The sequence below is a fragment of the Alligator mississippiensis genome, chromosome 1 (assembly GCF_030867095.1).
Source record: "Alligator mississippiensis isolate rAllMis1 chromosome 1, rAllMis1, whole genome shotgun sequence".
Classification (NCBI taxonomy): Eukaryota; Metazoa; Chordata; order Crocodylia; family Alligatoridae; genus Alligator; species Alligator mississippiensis.
Window position 1 is genome coordinate 15,932,206 of NC_081824.1, and position 20,698 is coordinate 15,952,903.

A 20,698-nucleotide genomic window follows, 5' to 3' on the forward strand; every position below is an offset into this window, starting at 1 on the left:
CTAGCTATATAACACTGACCTCCTCTCCTTTGTTCAGCTGGTGATACCTGGTCATAGAAGGAGATGAGATTGGTAAGACAAGACCTGCCCACAATGAAGCCATACTGGCTGTCATTCACAATCCTACCCTCTGCGAGTGTATCACACAGATTCCTTGACAAGTTTTTCCAGGATTTTCCCTAGGATAAAAGTTAGATTGGTCTATAGTTGTCCAGGTCCTCCCTCTTCCCCTTCATGATGATGGGCACAATATTGGCCCTCTTCCAATCCTCAGGGATCTCCCCTGAGCGCCACAAGTTTAGGAAAAGTTTCGCCAGGGGTCCCGGAATGACCTCAGCCAGCTCCTTCAGTACTTTTGGGTGGAGTTCATCCAGTCCTGCTGACTTATAAATGTCTAGCTTTTCTACTTGGTCACGCACCAGCTCAGCATCAACAGTAGGAAGGCGGTCATTCCCACGATGCCCCCTGTAAAGCCTTATCTAGCATATTATTCCCCTTGGTCCAGTGAAATAGCAAGGCAAAGTGGGCATTCAGGAGTTCAGTTTTTTCCTGAGTGTTGGTTACCAGCTGTCCTGAGGTATTAAGCAAGGGCCTCACATTTCCATCATTTTCCTTCTGCTCTCTACCTACCTAAAGAAGGACTTATCATCCTTGACTCCCATTGCTAACTTAAATTCAGTTGCCACCTTAGCTTTCCTAATCTTCTCTCTACATGTGTGGAGTTAATGGACATCTGAGTTAATGAAATTTTACATCAACAATATAACATATACCAATGACCTAATTTTAACAGCTTTGAGTAGAGCAGAATTTCAGAATATGTTGTGCTATGAACAAAACCAGCAAAAATTATGAATTGATAAATGCTAAGACGATTAAGACAATAGCCAATCTCAGAAAAGTGCAAGGTTGTACCTTTGTATACAAGTGGTGGAATAAATACACTCCTTTAACTTAGGGAGTCTGATAACAACAGACAGAAGACAGGATAAAAGAGTAAAAGGGACAGTTATTGCAAAAAATAACTCTACCTCACCTAAAGGCTTCTACACTGTAGAAAGTGAAATAGGTTGTGAAAGCTGGACACTTAAAAGAGACTTTGAGAGAAGTTGGAGCATTTGAATTTTTGTGTAAAAGAAGAATGTTGAAAATCAAAGGAATCTTTAAAACTGAAAAAGGATGGATTTAGAAAGAGCACAGCTAACTAAAATACTAGGTAAAAGGGTAACATCTTGTTATGGATCCATTGCCCAACCCCTACCAAATGACCAGCTCCAGCACTTGTACTGGCAGAATAGAGGAAAACTTGGAAAATAGAGGGGAAAAGAGAGTGATGTCAGAAGTGTTGCAAGGTATTCAAAAGACAGTAGATTTTGGCATGAACATAGAAGATAGAAGGTGCATAATGGCAGTCTCTGAATCACACATCACTTGGAGGGTTAAAATTATTTATGACTGGCTGTTTGAGACCTCTTCCAAACTGAATTCCTCTTTAATGCCACCATTTTTCTCTCCACATATTACAGAGGTAGTTAAGGATGACAGACCAATATCCCCTACTGGGTTTTGTTAGCTGCAACATTGGGCAAGACATGTTCAAAGCCCTGTAGTTGCACGCTGACAATGTTTCTGAAGTAATGGTTTCCTCAAGGCAGCTTGCCACCTCCTACCTCTTGTATCCACCTTGTCCTTCCAAAAGCGGTGATCAGCTGTTTTGAAATTCTAGCGGTACAAATCATCCCACTAGTGCCAGTTAGTAAAGAAATCTCTTCTCACCAACAGGAGCTCCCACTTCCGGCATGCCGCCTAGACTGCTAGCATTCATACACAATCAACTGACAAGGTTTTTCATCGTCGCTTTCTTTGCCACATTGGTACAATTTGTAAGACTGAGTTTCTAGGTAGTGCTTGTCTTCCTAGCACCCGCCGTCAGCAGTTCATTGTCCTGGTGTCAGGGCACAACCCCCACGTATGGGTTTAACGTGCCTGTGGTTAATTATACAGGCAGCGACTGCATGAATTAGCTTCAGGTGTCAAAAGGATTTCGGTGGCATCTGTGTCTGGGGCGCGTGGCAGGCAGCCAGGAGAGAGGTGACTATTGCCATGAGGAAGCCCTGGGGGCCATGCCTCCCTTTGGGAAGTCAGGCTGTAGACAGGCGGTTGACGGATGTGAAGCAATGCAGGGCCGAGGATCATCGCCTTGGCCCGCTCGGTCACCTGCTTAGCCCCAGAGGAAGACACAGCCGGCACATGGCCCTTTCCTGCTTCTTCTAGCTAGTGCCTAGGGGAGAAACAACTGGGTCTTGGCGCTGGGCTCCAGCCCCAGGTCTGCGGCCACCCACGGGCTCAGGACCTTCTTCCTGGGGCCCCTGGGGGATGTGCCAGGCCCTGGGCAGGGGGGCACAGAGAGGTGCTTAGAGACCAGGCCCGCCCCACACAGTGAAGCCTCGGAGCCCCAACATCAGCCCGGCTGCACTGCGCACCCCCAGGCTCCCGCCAGAAGCACCGACCCCTGGGACGGAGCGGCAAAAGCCACCCCCCCGCGAGGAGGGCTCCCGCCCTTGTGGGGCGCTCTAGGGGCGGCGGTTGCGATTCCGTTGGGCGGGGCGGGGCGTTCGGCGGCGGGGCGGTGGTTGCAATTCCGTTGGGCGGGGCGTTCGGGGGCGGGGCGTTCCGAACGCCCCTCGCGCAGGTTGGGATTCCGTTGGGCGGGGCGTTCGGGGGCGGGGCGGGGCGGTGGTTGGGATTCCGTTGGGCGGGGCGTTCGGGGGCGGGGCGGTGGTTGGAATTCCGTTGGGCGGGGCGTTCGCAGGCGGGGCGTTCCGAACGCCCCTCGCGTAGCTTCCCCTCCCTCCCCCCGTTGCATTCTGGGAGCTGTAGTTGCTTCGCAGGCGCTGGATCACCGAGAGGCGGCGGGGTGCTAGAGCGCCGCTCGGGAGCACGGAACGGAACGGGGGAGGCGCGCGCGTCCAGGCCCCTCCCCCCCGCGTGGGGCGTCCGCGGGTAGCCTCCCCTCGGGCCGGGTCGGGCCGGGCACCCCGGGTAGGGAGCGGCTGAGGGGCGGGCGGGCGAGGGGGCTGCGCAAGCGGACGGTGCCAGGGGGAAGATGAGGCCGGGCCAGCACGTGGCCCGCAGAAGCGTGGAGCGGGGTGTCGGGGCGGCCCGCACGAGCTCTGTGGGGCGGCAGGTCCCCGCCCCCTCCCCTGGCGGCCCGGCATTCAGCCCAAATTGGTTGCTGGAGGCCAGGCGCTGAGGTGGAGCTCAGGAGATCTCAGTCCCCTGGTGCCATCCGTCTGGAAGCGAGTCCCGCTCGTGTGGGATGGCGGGGCCGGGCCGGGCCGGGCCGGGCAGGACGGAGCTCGGCTGTGTGTTTGGCACCGATGACCCACTTTCCCCGCTCCGGTCTTTCAGGCCCGTGCGTGAGGACTGACGGTGTCTCGTCCAGCTTAGCCAGATGGCCCAGGAGGCTTATCAGATGTGACGGGGTCTGTGTGTCCCATAAGCACCTGTCGGCTCCACCTCCTGGAGTTGATGGGCCGGTGGAGCCGGGGTATTAAAGAGCAAGCAGCAGATAGTTTGGTCTTGCCAAGGATGATGGTCGTTCGCATGGGCGGGTTTTGTCTGAGCTGTGCGGAGCTGGAAGTGTAGGGAGATCACACGAAGGTGGTGGTGCAAGGGACCCAAAGGGATCCTCCCGTCCGTCCATCTGTTCTGGGGCAGGAGCCAATGTGTCTGGAGCATCCTTCACAGACGCTTTTCTAGTCTCCTTAAAACCCTGCGGTGATGGGGATTCAGCGTCCTCCATAGGTAACTTGTTGTGTTGCTTGGTTCCTTGTAGCTAGGGCGTTCGTCCTGCTGTCTGACTGAAGCCTCCCTTGCTGGAAATTAAGTGGATTATTTCTCATTCTCCCCCTGTGGGCAGAGAGAGCAGCTGATCCCTGTTCTCTGTATAACAAACCTTTTTGTACAGTTAAAGGCATACTGTATGACATCCCTTCCCTTCTCTAAACTGAACCCAGCGCGCTCAGGTTTTCCTCAGAGATCGTGTTTTTTAAATCTCTTGTTTTGTTTGCTCTTTCCTGGAGTCCGTCCAGTTTGTCTGCCTTGTTCTTAAATCATGCCACCCTGCGCTAGATGCGGTGCACCCCTGAGCACTCGCAAGCATGGATTAGAGCAGAATAAATATCGCCCCTGTCTGAGAGCTGGCATTTCCATTTGTACCTTCAAGAATGACGTTTGTCTTTTTTACGACATCTCATTGGTGATGTCTTCATTTTTTCCTCTACTGTAACTCCAGATCAGTTTCTGCAGTCCTGCTACCTTGTCAGTTATTTCCAGGTTTTTATTTGTGCACCTGATTTTTCTTTCCTAAAGGTGGTAGCAGCAACAGCAGCACGCCTTAACCAGGACGTCCCTGACCCCACACAACCCACCTGCTCCTCTCGTAGGTTCCATACCCCAAAACATGTCAGAGAGGCCATGCTGGGACTTCCCCAGGGGCCGTTCTCAGCATGCCGGCAACCAAGGTCTCTAAAGTGGCACCCGCCTGGACGAGCAGAACACTTGGGTTCTTCCCCTGTTTCCAGGACTGTTTATGTGTTTTATAGTAAACAGTGAGTAAATAAAATTCATAATCTGTCCTTCAAGGAGGTTTGGAATCCAGGACTCTGCTTTCCTAGGTAACTGCCCCATCCCCTTCTGAGTCGTGCTGTCCCTTGTGCTCTCTCTTTCATCTCTCTTTTTTAAAGGAAAGAAGCCACAATCATCTTTTATGTGCAACCTGATCCCATTGAGGTGTGCTTGACATATTTGGAAGATAGCTATTGGAAATAGTGTCTTAGGTAAATCAGTGTTTAGTTTGAGGATTCCAGTTGGGCTTGGGGTGCCAAGCTTTTGGAGCAATCCTAAGAGCCAAGGATGCTTGACAGTCAGAAGATGAGATACCTGTAAAGTGCAGGTACTTCATGGCTAGGCACTAGTTGAGTGGGGGGCAGGAGGGATTGTAGTTTGTGATTTAAGATTTACATAAGTCCTATTTTGGCACCCATGTCCATTATTACATCAAGCCCATTGTCTCTACATGCGTGTGCTGTTCTTTATACTTGTCCTTAAGACTTTTGATTTTCAGTTTTTGTACCATTTCTTTTTGATAGCTAATTGAGGATTCATGCATAGTGGTGTCCTATCATGCTTCCTATCAGGCCCCTCAGCTGGATATTTGGCTTTGTGCCTTTACTACTATCTCCTTCAGAAACTACCAGCTCTCCTGAACTCCCTTTCCCTTATTATTCCTTCCCATGGGACCTCACCACAAATTCCGAGTGTTTGAAGTCCAACTTGTTTAGGTCATCAGCATTATTCTGTTGCCATCGCTTCTTCCTTTCCTCAGAATCTTAAACTTGTTTTAAAAAAATTACTAGCAGTGAATAGAGCTAAGCCGAGGGATAGCAAAAAGGGTGCAGCTAATGAAATCAGAGGGATTTTTTGACAAAATGTGGTGTTTGAACTTGGAGTCGTCATGAATGCTGACTTTTGTGATTGTGGGTGAAGTTCAAGAGAGTATCAGAACTGTTCCCTGGACAATACAAGTACTAGAAAAGGTACTGAATAGAACAATCCTGCACGAATAGGGGAGATGGCCTAATGAGGTTTTTCTTTTCTCTCTTATTGAAAAGAATATAAGCGGTTTTATTTTGTTTTTTTAACTGTAGAGTCATAATCAAAGTCTCTAGAGTAATGCATGCTTTGTTTTTGATATTTACAGATGTCCCTCATCAGAAAGAATGGAGCTTGGAAAGGCAAAACTTCTGAGAACTGGTCTTAATGCCTTGTGTCAGGCCATACATCCTGTGTATGGTATAGCCTGGACAGATGGGAAGCAAGTGATACTGACTGCTTTACACCTTCATAATGGAGAGCCAAGGTTTGGTGACTCAAGTGTTGTTGGTCAGTTTGAGCATGTCCATGGGCTTTACTGGGGTCCATGTTCTGCAGATGCCCCAGCTCTGCTGGCTGTTCAGCATAAGAAACACATCACAGTTTGGCAGCTGTGTTATAACATTGCAGAAAGAAATAAACTCTTGGTTTCTCAGATTTGTGAAACTGGTGAGCCATTTCCAGTGCTTCCCCAAGGTTGTGTGTGGCACCCGAAGAAGGAGATCTTGGCTGTGCTTACTACAAGGGATGCTTCAGTCTTACACTCAGTACGTCTCAACAACTCCAGAATAAAAGCTGACATCAAAGGTAGTGGTCTGATCCACTGTGCTTGTTGGACTAAGGAAGGCAGTCGCTTGGTGGTTGGCATAGGCAGCGCCCTTCATTCCTACACATGGGATGACACTCAGAAGACTTTAAATGCTTGCTCCTTTTGCCCCATATTTGATGTGGGAGGCTACATCTGTGCTATAGAATCTACTTTGAATTCTCAAGTTGCTGTTACTACTGAGCTTCCACTAGATAAGATTTGTGGCTTGAATGCAGGCATTGCATTTGAAGTCCCAGCTAGCATGGAAATAGAGTCTTTTCCTTCCCAGTCCACTTTGTGTGGTGATGAAGAGTTCTCCATGGATGTGGGGAAAAAAATGTTAGATCCAGAGAAATCTGTGCCAGGTACTTTGGTACCTTCTCCTTCATCTGTTCCTGTAGATCTAACTCATATCCTTTCCAGCAGACAAAGACCTGATTCAAGTCCTTTTATTCACCTGAGGCCCAAGGACTATCTAACAGGAAGTGGCCAAGATTCTTCACACCTCATCCTGGTGACTTTTGAAAGAAGGGTTACCACTACCAAGAAGGTCAGCATCCCAGGCGTTCTGGTCCCTGACATAATGGCTTTTGACCCTAAAACTCAAACTGTATCAGTAGCCTCCAATACTTGTAATATTATTTTAGTCTATTCATTGACTTCATCTAATTTACCCAATATTCAACAAATTCAGCTTGAGAAAAGTGAAAAGCCAAAGGGTTTATGTTTCTTAACCTATAAGTTATTACTTATTTTGGTTGGAAAGCAGAAATTCACAGATCCTGCATTTCTTCCATCTTCAAGGTCAGACAAGTACAGCATCCGTCTGATGATCAAAGAAATAATCTTTGAAAATGCTTCTTCAGCATCTGCTGCTGCTAGTAATAGCCCCAATTCTAATGCCTTTTTAAATACACCTGTGAAAAGAGGGCCACTGGAAAATCTCCCAGCAGAAATCCACCCTCTGAGTAATGGACTCCTGATACCAGGTCGGGGTATTATTCAGTCTCCTAATAGCAGAAAAAAACTTATTGAAGAAATTAAGAGCCCTGTTTACGAGAAAAGCCTATTGTCAAGTGTGAGTGAGCTCAGAGAAAAGAAGATTTCTGTGGATTTTCCCACCACTGTGGAAACTTTGGTCGTTGAGCCAAATAATCAACCCTCGGCCCTGCATGGGACACCTACTGCATTTTCCAGTAGAACAGTATCTCCAAAAATATATGTGGATGGAGTTCCCGAAATTTCAAATTCCTCTAAAAATAATTTCTTGTTAAGTGAAAAGGAAGTAAGTTACTTATCTAAAAACATAGAAGGATTATGTGGCAGCTTTACAAAATTACAGAACCACCTTTTGGAGTTAACAGAGCTGCTAAAATCTGGGAAGAAATGTCTTCCAGTGTATCCATCTTCTCAGGAGCCAGCTTTTGTTAACATCATTTATCAGGTAACTTTGTTGGAAGCTTAGTATAAAACCTGTTCTGGATATGTTTTTTAAGATTGTGGTTATCTAAAATGTACAACTCTGCAAGAGTTCATGTCAGGTTAGGGAGAGGCCCCAGTCGCTCACCAGTTTAGCTTTACACAAGTATAATCCCATTAGGTTCAGTCGGAGCCCTCATTTCTAATCCCTAAAATAATAAGGGTTGGGCCTTTAAGGTCTATGTCAAAATGCCTTGCTTGATTTGTATACCAGTCTCTGTCTGTGGTTCTACCAAAGTTGTCTGTCGCATTTTATTTATTTATTTCTCTGACATGAAATGAAGAGGGGGAAAGATTTCAAACAGTTCTTGGGATTCTAAAGGAGAAATGTTGCCACTTAAAAAATGTTACCTTGATGTTTTCATCCATGTTGTATTTTCACTGGTGGCACAGACAGAGATCTGTTTTTAAAGGCTAATGATATAGTTTACTACCAATAAAGTCCACATATAGTTCCATTTTTCTGCAGGCATAAAAGAAGGTAAATCATATAAGAGCCATATTTTTGAATGTCTGCCACCTCCCCCTGGCAGGATCTGAGCCTGGGAGAAGATAGCAGTTGGATCTGTGCAGGGTGCCCTTATGACGCGTGGTCTCTTACTTCAGTGTGTGGGCCCACACATGCAGGATCAGGGTCTTAGGATGAAGTAATTGTAAGAGGCTGGTGCTCTCTCGGGAGAAAGGCACTGAACTGGTTTACAAATTATCGGCCGGTAAACCATCTGTGGATGCAGCTTTCAGCCTCTAGTTCCTGCGCTCATTTTCTAAGGATTTAAACAATTTCAGATCTGAGACCTGTTTTATCTGATATCTTGCCCAGTTTGAATTAAGACTTTGAATAGAAACAATACAATCAGTAATAGTGCTCCACTAGAAATCCTTCTGCTGAGTGCCTTTTTGATCTCTTTTACTGGGTGGAGGGAGTTGTTCCTAACTTTCTTGTCCACACAATTTCAAGTATCTGATTATCAAGCTATGGCTCAAAGTCCACTAGCTATATTATTTGTTTCCTTTCAGAAGATGGTTCCAGTTCTCAGTTATGTTAAAACAAAAAAAAAAAAGTGCATTTACCTTTCAGTTAACATCCTTTGTCTATAAACACCTTTGCCATTCTTAGGAATACTAATTCTTCCTTGTTTTGGTAGTGACCGCTCCCTTATGTGCCGGGGGGTCTGATCCCTTTCTTGTCTCAGTTGTTCCACATTGTAAATATTTAATTTAATCTGAATTTAATGTTTGGTGCTCTGCTGAAACCAAATATAAAATGCTGATTTTTTTCATCAGATCTGTTGCTTCTGTTTATTTAGAAGCAAAGTTTGCTGCTTTGAGTAGGAAATGTTTTTCACTGTATTTTTGCTTTTCTTAGCATTGTGTAGTTGCTGAAGAAATGAGTGGGGTCCTTGTCTCTGGTCAACAAAATGCCTCATTAAGTTGGAAGGAGGTTGCACAAGTGTAAATAATTCAGCCTACAAATTTTATTTATTTATTTATTTTGCTGAAGATCATTTGGGGCAAGAAAAATGCTCGGTGTGACTGTCAGGTCCCAAGTTCAGTTTGAAAGCCCAACAATGATATAGCTTTTTGTCTGCAAACTATATATCATCATCATCATTGGCAGTCCCTCGATACAAGGATGACAAAGTATGTGTGTCGAATATGGAAACGCTTCAGATATAGACAGTACCATATTCAGAGTCAATTGCTAGAGTTTGAATCTGTACTGCCCAGATAACAAGCTGTGTGATGAGGATTGTTGAGGAAAGCCAAATATGAATCCCCACAAGTGCGCACAGATGCAGCAAAATGGCTTTGGGGCATCAGTAGTTGCTGAGCCGAAGAGATAAGCTCTCCATACACTGCCCTCCTCCATGAAACATAAGCAACCCATTTTATTTTGTATAGGTCTTCCCTCCTGGTGTTTGCCTTGACCAGAGACATTATTCAGGGTTCTCAGGGAATTCTTCCAGTTCACCGGTTATTCATGTAGAAGAGAATTATTCACTCAGCTACATAGACTTGGTACTGATTTATTTTTGGGTAGATTAGAAACTGTTTGGCTCCATGTATAGGGGACAGGATCTGTAAGACTATTTGGATTTTAAATCTTCAAGGCAGTGATTATTGAAGGTAGTCTTCACCAGGACTGTCCAGTTGGCAGCACACAGGCAGCATATAGTCTGTGAGAGGTAATGTTGGAGCCCCTGGCTTTTACTCAGTCACGGCTCCCCTTATTGTTCTGGGCTCCACCTCTCCTCTGACTGCCACGGTGCAGCGTGGGGAGTGGAGTGAGTCCAGGGCTGTGCAGCAACTCAGTGCAACTGGGTTGGGTTCCTCATGGCCTCAGGGCCTTGCCCTAGTACAGCCTGTGGGGTGTGTGGCCCCCAGCTATTTTTAAATTGGACACCCCTGATCTAGATTATATTTAAAGATTTAAAAATGTACTCCTTGCAAATCAACTGACAAACCAACATAGCGTTTGCTGTTTTCAAAAGGTACTCTTTTTAACAAAGGTGTGTGACTGTGGTTTGCCATATTTAAAAGTCTCTGACTGAAACAGGCCTTGCTAGATTTAACAGTTTCTTAAATTTGCAGAAGCAGCCTTCTAGAAGTGGTGCAGATGAAAAGCGGGCTATTATTCTCTGTGATGGTAAACTCCGTCTAAGCATAGTCCAGCAGATTTTCAGCCTTTCCCTTGTTGAAATGCAACATGGTAAGTTCCAGTCATCCAATGCAATAAAGTTAAAAGATGTGACATTCTCAGTTTGCAGTAGCAAGATGCGTAATCTGGTCTGGAAAAAAGTCAAGGAGCAAACAATGGCAACGTATTAATTAAAAAAAAAAAAACCTTTTCAATTTAACTTGTTTTTTAGAATTAGTTCCTTTTAACCTAAAACTCAGATATCCTATCCAAGGCTATGCTGCATTCAGGCTCCCTTGTTCATCTAACAGGCATATTCCTTGGATATCATTTTAGCTAAGAATTTTAGCTTTCTTATCCAGAGAATTGTAACGGGTAAGTATAGTTGTCTGAATTAGTAATTTTGCAGAACTGAGTTTTGGTATTCTAACCTGTGGATTTCATCTGCTCTCAGTTAATCAGTCACTTTTTACTAGTACAGCAAAGGTAGGTTTGCATGGTTTGTGTACAGCAAAAGCTGGAGAAATCGAGCTGCCTTTATTTTATTTTTTCTATCACTCATTTACCTCTCACATACCCTGCATCCTAATTAAAATCTTACTTTTGGCAAAAATGTAAAACACACTTTTCTTTTTTAGCATTGATCATTCTGATATAATAAAAGCCTTAGTCAGTCTGACTGTCTGTCTGTCTGTAACACTCTGGGCCAACACTGCATGCACTGCTGAGAGGGCACGTGCCAATTGGCTGAGAGAACCCAGAGCATTACAGGCAGGCAGCAAGGGGGTTGCCATTCCTCCCCTGCCCACCCCAATAACAGCTGGCAGGAAGGGGGAGGCAACAGGAAAAGAGAGGAGAGTGGGGGGAGGGAAGGTGGGGTTCCAGTGGCCATGTCCCCCCTGCACCACTCCGGTGGCCGTGTCCTGTTCCCCCCAACATGGGGGGCTGGGGGGTGCATGGGGTCAGACACTGGGGGTGGGGGGGCACACAGGACTGGACATGGGAGGTGGGGGAATACCGGAGGGGGGGGGGGGGCCACACGGTGCTAGAAGCAGAGCGACGGCACCACTGGGTGCTGGGTAGTGGTGCTCCATCCTCATCCACCCCCGTTATTCATGCTGGGCAATTTGCTAGTAATGTTATAACCGGGGCTATTTTGTGGTACTAACACTTAAAATACCACCCTTCAAATTGGGTCCAAATAAAATGGGTCCCATGTGGGTTTAAAAGATTAAACATTCCTGGGCTTTTGCAATACAATTGTCTTGTGACATTACTTGCAACATGTTATTACATAAAAAAGTAAACGAAGCAGCTGAGAAGCGTTCTTTACTGAACTCTTTGTTGTTTGTACCTACAAAAGTATTGAGTTAACATGTATAAATATCTATTTATTAAGAGGAGGTAGCAAGAGTGTACACTTTGATAACATTTTTACTATGTGAAAGCATGTATGTAGTATAATACTAATAGGAATATTACGTGAGATAATAATAGGCCCAGAGATGTAGAGTTTCTCCTCTCAAATTCATTTTGCATAGTTCTGTCTTAATACTTAAAAGTACCACAAGAAAATTTTTATTGACTTAGTGGTCACCAAGAAAAATGGATCATGTAGGCCAGTCTTCAGTCATATTTAAATTATACTACTGCTTTTAAAATTACTTTTAAATTATATTGCCCTGCATACTAGAATATATATCTTATGAAGAGATACTGATTTAGTTTAATAGCAGTGTGTATGTTAACACCAGTGGCAAAGGAAAAAAATCACTCAAGGTACGCCATTTTTTGGTAAATACATGAGGATTAGAAAAGGACACTGCTCAAATGGTTAACTGTGATTTTTTTTATTTTTTTCACTTCCTCCCAAACAAATGTGCAAAACTAGTTTTGGCAAAAGCCCAGGAATGCAAAAGGTGCTGAGAAAGTTAGGGAGATTTGTTTGTGGGAACCAGACAGACCCAGACAGCTTCTGGGATATCTGAAGAGGTCAGGCATGTTTTCCACCTGTCATGGGGTGGGATAAGCCCTTAGGTAAGAGAGACATGCATATAGATTGTTGTTTTACAAACTTTTTTTTCCCTCTCAATGCTTTTATTCTTACTGAAACAAAGTTTGATTTTTATTATTTAGTTATTTATCTTAAAGGAAGTGGTTTACATGATCCTTTACATGATTGAGACTGGAAGGGGACAACTGCAGGTGTCCCGCACAGTTGGATCAACTGGATAAGTATAGTTGATGCACACGGTACTGTGCTCTAAGTCCTAGCTAAGAGTGAAAGAACTGCAGGATTATTCAGAACAGCTGAAAGCATGAATCCTGACACTTGAGTGGGTAGTATTCAGGGAAAAACCCAAGTGCAGCTATCTCTGAAACTGTGGTGGGGGGGATTTTTATGCCAAGCTGTCAATTAGGTTGTACTTACCGTACTACTTCAAATGTTACTATAATAGATCTGTTATTTAAATCTGTTTAGTGCTGAATGCACAAATGTCTGTAACATTCAAGTGTTGATCTATAAATATTTAATCTTGAGCATCAACAGCAATCACTTGGAGTTGAGGATGTTTATCTTTCTTGATTGCCTTATCTGTGGGTCCAAATATAGCTGACAACGCCAATCTGGATTGATAGGTTCTGTTGCAACTCAAGCATGCGTTTCTGTATAGAGTGGGTGGCTCTGCTTCCTTAGTTTGGTCTGCAACACAGTTTCTGCCGCTCCTGCTTTTCCATCGCCTGTTGTTGTTGTAAGGTTTCAAAGTGCTGAGGTCCATGTAGCAGACTCTTCCTTCATTTGGGGCGGTCCTGGGCAATAGTTTCCCACAAGTTGATGTTGATGTTGCATTTTTTTCAAGTTGGCCTTGAGGATGTTCTTGAAGCACTTTCTCCTCTGTCCTTTTGAACATACGCATTGACTGACCTGGGAGAATAAAACTTGCTTCTGGAGTCTTGAGTTGGACATCTGGATGACATGGCCGGCCTAGCGAAGTTGCTGTTGGATGATCATCACCTCGGTGCTTATTATGTTTACTTGAGAGAGGACGCTAATGTTGGCACATCTGTCTTCCTACTGGATTCAAAGGATCTTCTGCAGGCAACACTGGTACTTCTCCAGCAACTTGAGGTATCTCCTGTGCATTGTCCGATCTGAGCTCCGTACAGGAGAGTAGGGATCACGACTGCTTGATAAACCATGAGCTTGGTTTCAGATCTGATGTCGTGATCTTTGAACACCCGTTTCCTCAGGTGTCTGAAGGCTACACTTGCATATTTGAGGCAATGTTGGATTTCTTCATTGATGTCAAGCTTCTGCAAGAGTTGGCTTCTGAGATACAGGAATCACTCAGTGCTCTCCAAAGTTTCACCATAAATCTAAATTACCGGAGTTGGGGACTGCTTATTAAGAGCTTGTTGTTGGAGGACCTTGGTCTTCTGAATTCTAAGCATCAGTCCCATTTTCTTGTACACCTTGCTGTAAAGATGTCAACAAATGCTTGAAGGTCTGCTTCTGAGTGAGCACACACTACAAGGCATGATCAGTGTACTAGAATTTGATGATTGAGGTCATGGTAGCATTGGTTTTGGCTCAGTTAGCTGAGATTAAACAGTTTACCATCCATTCAGTAGTTTAGCTCCACTCCTACTGGAAGCTCGTTGGTGGTCAGATGTAGCATCATGGTAAGGAATATCGAGAAGAGTGTTGGAGTGATGATGCAGCCTTGCTTAACTCCCATCTTAATCTCAAAGGGATCTGTGATAGATCTGTTACTGAACCACCACTTGCATACCATCATGGAGCAGGCAAAGAATGGTAACAAATTTTGGTGGGTATCTGAACCTCAGAAGGATCCTCTGCAGCGCTTCTTGGCTGACATAGTCATAGGCTTTCATGAGGTCAAAGAAGGCCATGTAGAGAGGTTTATGTTGTTACCAGCATTTCTTTTGCAGCTCACGAGTTGGGAAGACCGTGTCAGTTGTGCCTCTTGATGCCCTAAACACTACGCTGAGATTCCACAAGGAGCTCTTCAGCAAGTGGAAGGAGATGGATCAGCCATCAAGCAGATGAAAAACAACAAGGTATCTGGAACAAATAGAATCCCTACAGAAATCTTCCAGTAGGGGGTAGAAGAGCTCACATCACAGCTCCATGTCCTCATCTTAAGGATCTGGAATGATAAAGAAATCGCAGATGACTTTGTCGTGATCATGGCATCCCCAATCTTCAAGAAAGGAGACAGGTTCAACTATGGAAATTACAGAGGGGGACCGCCTTGCTGTCCATCAGACCAAAAAAAAATGCCTATCCGATGGTTATACCTCTAAATCTTGTTGTTCATAATTTTCCTCCAGCTGCTAAAGGTGTGCCGAGATATGTTGTAGTTGGGTATTCTGGTAGGAAGCTAGTCTGAAAGAACTGGCATTTTCAAACCTGTTGGCTGACTTGCACTCAGTAGCATATTTCTCTGGGGGGGGTTTTAAGACGAAGTTTTTTTTCTCCCATTCAGCATGGCAGGGCAGGAGAGAGCCCTTCTTTGTCTTACATTCACATACAAGGAAACTGCATTAAATACATTGCCTATCTTTTGAACTGCTTCTAAAAGCAGCATGTGCTCTGTAATGGAAACCAACTTTGAAGTTGATTAACTGCAGTCAATGCTGAGCATGACTATAAAATATGTGGCCTGCATCCCACATTTAGCAAACATGCTGATAGTAACATGCATGAGAGGGGAGACAGGAGCCTCCACAGTGTGGCCCAGACCCCTAACCAGAGCACCACGGCATTCACTGTAGGAGCTGAGACGGGCGGCAGCGGGGAGGGGACCAGAGCACAGACACCAACACAGGCGCAGGCTTGGCAGTTTCGGAGCTGCCTGAGCCTGCGCATTGGGGAGAGCCGGGGGCGTGGCTGCCAAGCAGCGTGGGCTGTTCAGAAGGCGTCCGGAGAAACAGCTGGGGAAGAACCAGAGAGAGAGAGGTGGAACACCAACTGGGAGGTGCTGACTCAGGAGCTGGGAGGCTCCAGCTCTAGCCCCAGCTTCCTGGAGGAGGAGCCAGTCATCCACCAGGAGACCAGCAAGGCAGAAGGCAGGCTCAGGCGTCGGCAGGAGCGAAGGAGCCCCACTGGAAGGCAGCAATCAGGTGGGACACTGCTGGGGAATGGCAAGGCTCTGACTAGGAGCCCCGGAACCGGGACTGAGGGCAGACCCTCAAGTCCGCAATCATCCTTGGACGGCTCCGGGGGGTGCAAAGCATGGGGAACCACAAGCCCCAGGAAACGGAAGAGGAGTGATACCAGCAAGAGGGACCAGGGCGGTGGGATCTGAGGTCAGCCACGCTCCAGGGTGGGGACACTGGAGGAACTGGTAGGGATGGGGCACCAGGGTGGTCTCAGTACCCCTGCCTGTTAGAGGGGAGAAGATGAACAAGTCCCCTAGGAGACGGAGAGAAAGGAGCCCCAGAAGAGAGAGAAAGGCAAGCTCGGGATCTCCACCAGCAGGTGCCAGCATTTTCAGTAGAGTGGTGGATGACCCCAGCAGGGGCAAGTTTATTTTTCTTGAAGAGGGGAAAGCCAACCTGAAAACCAGGGGTGGCCCCCTGAAGATTCACAGCCCAGAAGACCCAGCCCTTGCAAAGCGGGCAGTATGGGGAAGATCTGCAGGGAGCAGCATCAACCCAGGCCAAAGGTGTGGTAAGGGTGAGGTAAAGGGGAGGTTTGGAGCCCCAGGAAGACAACCCCAGGGTCGAGACCCCTCCCCCCCCCCTTGGCCCCCAACAGGGAACTGCCTCACCAACTAATAACACCGAAGACGTGGCAGGCGAGAAAGAGGGGCAGTGCCCAGACATTGTAGGTGGCACCAGAATAGGGTTTCACCCTGATGTTGCTGGGAGGCAGGGTACCCATGAAGAGGTCCCCAAAGCCTTACAATACCTACCAGCAACAGTGTCTCTTAAAAAGAAATGGGCAGTTGCTCCCCGAGGAGGGAACTGGCAACAGGCCTAGAGGTACTACAATATCGGGCCAGAGTGAGCCCTGACACCTTGGTTGCAAAAATGTATGATCTTAGCCAAAAGGCTGAGAGGCTGATGGGAACATGCCACAAGGATAGGTTAGTGCAGGCCATCTGAATAAGATATATGTTAGTGCCCATTAATTGCATTCCCCCTGAGCTCCACCTTTCTTTTTCAACTCATGTTGAGCTGCTGCACTGCATACATTTTGACTCCTACAGCTCAGCTGTGCCTTTTTTTTCCCCATTTCCAAGGATTCCTGTTTCTTCACCAGTTTCATATGCCTGGCAAACAGGGCCCCAAACAGTTCATCCAGAATCCCTTTGTTGCCCCCTCTGTCTGTCGCATATGATTAGTGTGGCTCCGCCATCCATGAGGTGAAGCCAGACCAAGTTACCCTTTGCCTCATCTGCATATACATTTTTGGAGGATCGCAGGACTCATGACAAGAACACCTGGTTCCAGTCATGAGTGGGGGCAATGTCGGGCAGTAAGTAGCCTTTGTGAGGGGTATCTGGAGTATACTGAGCACTGTTGGGCTGTGGGGTCACCATGGTTTGAGATGCTGTTGAGTCTGCTGGAGCCTGGCCCAATGAACTATGTGATAAACCATGAGCCTTTTGGCTTTGGACTAATATTATGTCTGTCTGTACCCGATATAAGTAGGTGCCAAAGTGCTACTTAAAAGTGTGGTTATGGAGCAATTATGATAAAGCTTGCTGCATTTTACTTTTTTTGAAACTCTTTCAATTCTGCATGAACTAAATCTGTGGGTACTATATGCAACTTAGTACAGCTATGTTTATTTCAAGGTTCGTGTTCTCAGATTTGCTCCTCACCTCCATGTGATCAGGGAGAGCAGGGTCTGCCAGTAGTAAGGAGAGGGGAAAAGGGGATGCAGGGTTAAGTTGTGAGGAAGCCATGGTCAAAGGGGCTACATGACCCCCCCCAGATTTATTTTCTCTGCTGTAGCAGTGTGAAGGGGACAAGTTCAAGGCAGACTGCCAATAATTAAATTCTTTACCTGGGAAAGTATATGAAATTTATAAATTTTCCATATATAGAATCTGATTATTGGGGGTCATCTCATAATTGGGGTCATCTTCAAGTAAATACATTATTCTGAATTGCAGATAAAAAGTATTATAAACAGATATTTTAATCTCCTCACAGGTTCCTGTTGGATTGTTCTCACATCAGACAGTGAAGGCTTTGTTCCATTAACATTCACGTCCATGCAACAGGTCATCATAAGAGATGCCAGTTCAAAAGGCTACAGTGCCCAGTCCTCCAAAACTTTGGATATTATCAGTTCTACGGAAGGATATAGACCCATTTCTTCTGAGAGTCTGGATATCACCAGTTCTTTGGAAATCCTCAGAGAACATTCTTCTAAAACTCTGGATAGCAGCAGCTCTTCAAATCAGTCAAGCACTAAAATGTAATTTCAATGCTTTTTTTTTAATGCCTAGCTGGTTTTAACGGAACATTTTTAAAATCACTCACATAAGACAGCCTTTATATACCACTGCATAATGGATGCATCTCATAAGATTTCTTTGCAACTAGATCTTTTACAGTTTTGTTGGATTCATTGCTTTGTAAATCTTGTAATTAATTTATTTGGTCCTCTTACAACTTTTTTACTCAACAGCATGTTTAAACATGGTCCTTGATCAAAGCTGTGGAGCAGCGCTTTGTATCAGTGCTAGGGCTTTGTATCAATCAGGCTTTCTGCAAGCTTCAGAGGATGGCCTTCCTTACCATCTTGGATCTAGATTACAGCAACATTTGTATAACAAAAATACTTCTGCATTTTTTTTTACTAGAAATACCCCCTCCCCTATGTTTGTCAAGTCCAGCTGTCTTTACAGAAATTCCCAGTGAAGTCAAGTCTTCTGTCCACTGGAAAATATTGCTGTCCACTGGAAAATATTGAGCTGCTTGTTTAGTAATGTTAACAATGGCGTAAGCATGAACAAGGCTTGGGTAGTTACCATCTCATGAAAACCCAAACCCTTTTCATGCTAGTTCTTGAATCTGTACTAGCACCAATGCATTCGCGTTGCTTCTGGAATACAGGTGCAGTAGATCCAGATGTAGCCACCCTGTGCCAAACATTTACTATTTTCCTTTTGCACGTTCTTCCAGCCTCAGCTTCCTGGGCTGGAGGCAACAAAAATTTGATGGCACAGGTACTAGCAGATGCCTATTAAGCACATTGAAGTGATTTTTTTTCAATTCATTTAAAAGGAATAGGTATTGTGAGGAGGTTGTTCTTGGCTCTTTATTCATCCCTTGAAATGTAGCACATTTTAGAACTTTTTTCCCAGACACTTTTCAGCAAAATTTGAAAATGTAGCTGTTAAGTGGTTCTTTTTGTCATTCTTTACCCCTTGTGTAATACAGCTGTATCTTCCTGAACTTCCAGAGCCTAAGGGTGGAAAAAGACATCGCCTTTCCTTGCCTTTATGCCACATTAAAAAATTTTATGGTGGCACAAAAGTGAAGCAAACAGATGTCCCTACCCTTTATCTCACTATAAATGCCCCAAATTTGTGGCTGCAAGAAAGGTAGTGATAGATTGTGCCATTTTTTTGCAGCAGACATCTGATTGCTTGTGGCGGGAAAGCGTGGGCAGCCAGAAGCACCCTGGGCAGGTGCCCTGGAGGCTTGATGGTGATCCTGTACACACCAAGACTCCTTAAGCTGCTGAAGCACCTGTCTGGCTTTCCCTGCTTACACAGACGTGACCTGGGGAATCTTAGGTTGTATCCGTAGGTAGGGAAAGCTGGAGTTTTCCCACATATGAAAATGCACCCCCAGATCTCCCTGATGCAAAGCTCTGTAAGCAAGAAACCCTGAGCTTGCCCTACTACCAGAGTTGCACTCTGAGATTCCCTGGGGTGGGTGTATATAAGCAGGGAAACCCAGGCAGGGGGCTGAGGGGCCCTATCCTTCTAGGGCAGGGGTCAGCAACCCCCAGCATGCATGCCAAACATGGCATGCAAGGCCATTTTCCTTGGCACATGTTGGGGCTGGGGCGGCAGCAGCTGTCTGCAGCCTCCTGGCTGCAGCTGGCCTCAGCTCTGGGTAGCTGCTGCCAGCTGGGAGCCCGGGCTGCTGCCAGCAGGCAGCTGGGATGCTGCAAGCCCTGCTGGGAGCAGCCTGGGCTCCGTGGCTATCAGCAGCTACCCAGAGTCAGGGCCGGCTGCAGCTGGGAGGCTACAAACAGCTGCAGCCAGCCCTAGTTTTCGGTAGCTGCTGATAGCCACGGAGCCCAGGCTGCTCCCATGGAAGCCCTGCTGCAAGCAGCCCAGGCTCCATGGCTATCAGCAGCTACCCAGAACCTGGGCCAGCTGCAAACATCTGCTACCTCTCCCCCCGGGCTCTGGGGAGGCAGCACATACCAGCAGTGCTCCCCGCTGTGCTGCCCTTGCCGCTTCTACAAAGCAGCGTTGGAACCCAGCGCTGCAGGGCATAGCGGGGCCACAGAAAGCTGGCTGCTCCCTGCTGCCCTGCCACACTTCCCCTGTGCCCACAGGAGCAGCATGGGCACCAGTGCAGGGTTGTGCCCCTTGCTGCTGCCCCTGCCTGCAGGGGAAGTGTAGCAGGGAGCTCAGAGCAAGCAGCTTTCTGCGCCCCCCACTGTGTGCTGCCACGCCAGGTTCCAGCACTGTTCTGTAGAAGTGGCAAGGTCAGCACAGCGGGGAGCACTGCTGGTATGTGCTGCCTCCCTGGGGCCAGGTCGGAGGCAGCTGGGTATGGGGCCGGGGCTGAGGCAGAGAGGCAGCAGATATTTGCAGCTGGTCCAGGTTCTGGGTAGCTGCTGATAGCCACGGAGCCTGTGCTGGGGAGCAGGGGCTTTGGGTGGGGGGCGTGGGGCAGGCAGGGGCTTTGGATGGGAGGCAAGGGGCACAAGTAGGGAATCCTGCTATCTACCCCCTGTCCTCATTTTGTTTTCCTGGCATACCAGCACTCCAGCACCTTCCAAGGTAGGTATTGTGGGGGTTTTTGGCACTCCAGCCAGAAAACGTTGCCTACCCCTGTTCTAGGGCAGTCCCAGGGTGTGCTGGATTGGGCCCTGCAAGCCCCAGGAGAACACATCACTCGCCCTGTAGCATAAATGGACAGGAAAATGGGGGAAGTCATTTGTCCAATGAAGTGGATCAGCTGGCTGGGACACACCCTGACACAACTGATGCTGTTTCAATTAGCAATGTTTGTCTACCCTAAGCTAAGACCCCTGAAAGGTTTGACCTGCCTGGTTCATCTCAGTGAGGGGTTAATTCAGGTATGCACTGAGGGCAATTCCAGTG

The 20,698-nt window shown here is 46.6% G+C and overlaps 2 protein-coding genes across 4 annotated transcripts in view; one reads left to right on the forward strand and one right to left on the reverse strand.

Moving 5' to 3' along the window:
- The window catches only part of FKBP1B (FKBP prolyl isomerase 1B), a 137,598-nt gene extending 134,986 nt beyond the window's left edge, over positions 1-2,612 (reverse strand). Inside the window, exon 1 of the mRNA XM_059729200.1 lies at positions 1,671-2,612. The gene's annotated coding sequence lies outside the window, so the exon portion shown is untranslated. The remainder of the gene's footprint in view (positions 1-1,670) is intronic.
- A 277-nt stretch (positions 2,613-2,889) lies between these two features.
- Positions 2,890-18,647, forward strand: LOC102565912 (WD repeat and coiled-coil-containing protein). 3 transcript variants are annotated; one of them, XM_019481373.2, is made up of 4 exons: positions 2,890-3,042; positions 5,765-7,688; positions 10,316-10,433; positions 17,553-18,647. In XM_019481373.2, the coding sequence occupies exons 2-4, from the start codon at positions 5,784-5,786 to the stop codon at positions 17,822-17,824; spliced, it is 2,295 nt and encodes a 764-aa protein (XP_019336918.2). In that variant the 5' UTR covers positions 2,890-3,042; positions 5,765-5,783; the 3' UTR covers positions 17,825-18,647. The 3 variants fall into 3 exon arrangements, with proteins under 3 accessions (XP_019336918.2, XP_019336905.2, XP_006269727.2); XM_019481360.2 differs by lacking the exon at positions 2,890-3,042 and adding an exon at positions 3,101-3,807; XM_006269665.4 differs by lacking the exon at positions 2,890-3,042 and adding an exon at positions 3,814-5,600.
- The last annotated feature ends 2,051 nt before the right edge of the window (positions 18,648-20,698 follow it).

What these genes read in the sequence shown, in the direction of transcription:
- LOC102565912 (XM_019481373.2), top strand. Translation starts at nt 5,784, where the DNA reads ATGGAGCTTGGAAAGGCAAAACTTCTGAGAACTGGTCTTAATGCCTTG. An exon ending in TTGTTAACATCATTTATCAG is followed by an intron (nt 7,689 to 10,315) that starts GTAACTTTGTTG and finishes TTAAATTTGCAG; the next exon opens with AAGCAGCCTTCTAGAAGTGG. An exon ending in CCTTGTTGAAATGCAACATG is followed by an intron (nt 10,434 to 17,552) that starts GTAAGTTCCAGT and finishes ATCTCCTCACAG; the next exon opens with GTTCCTGTTGGATTGTTCTC.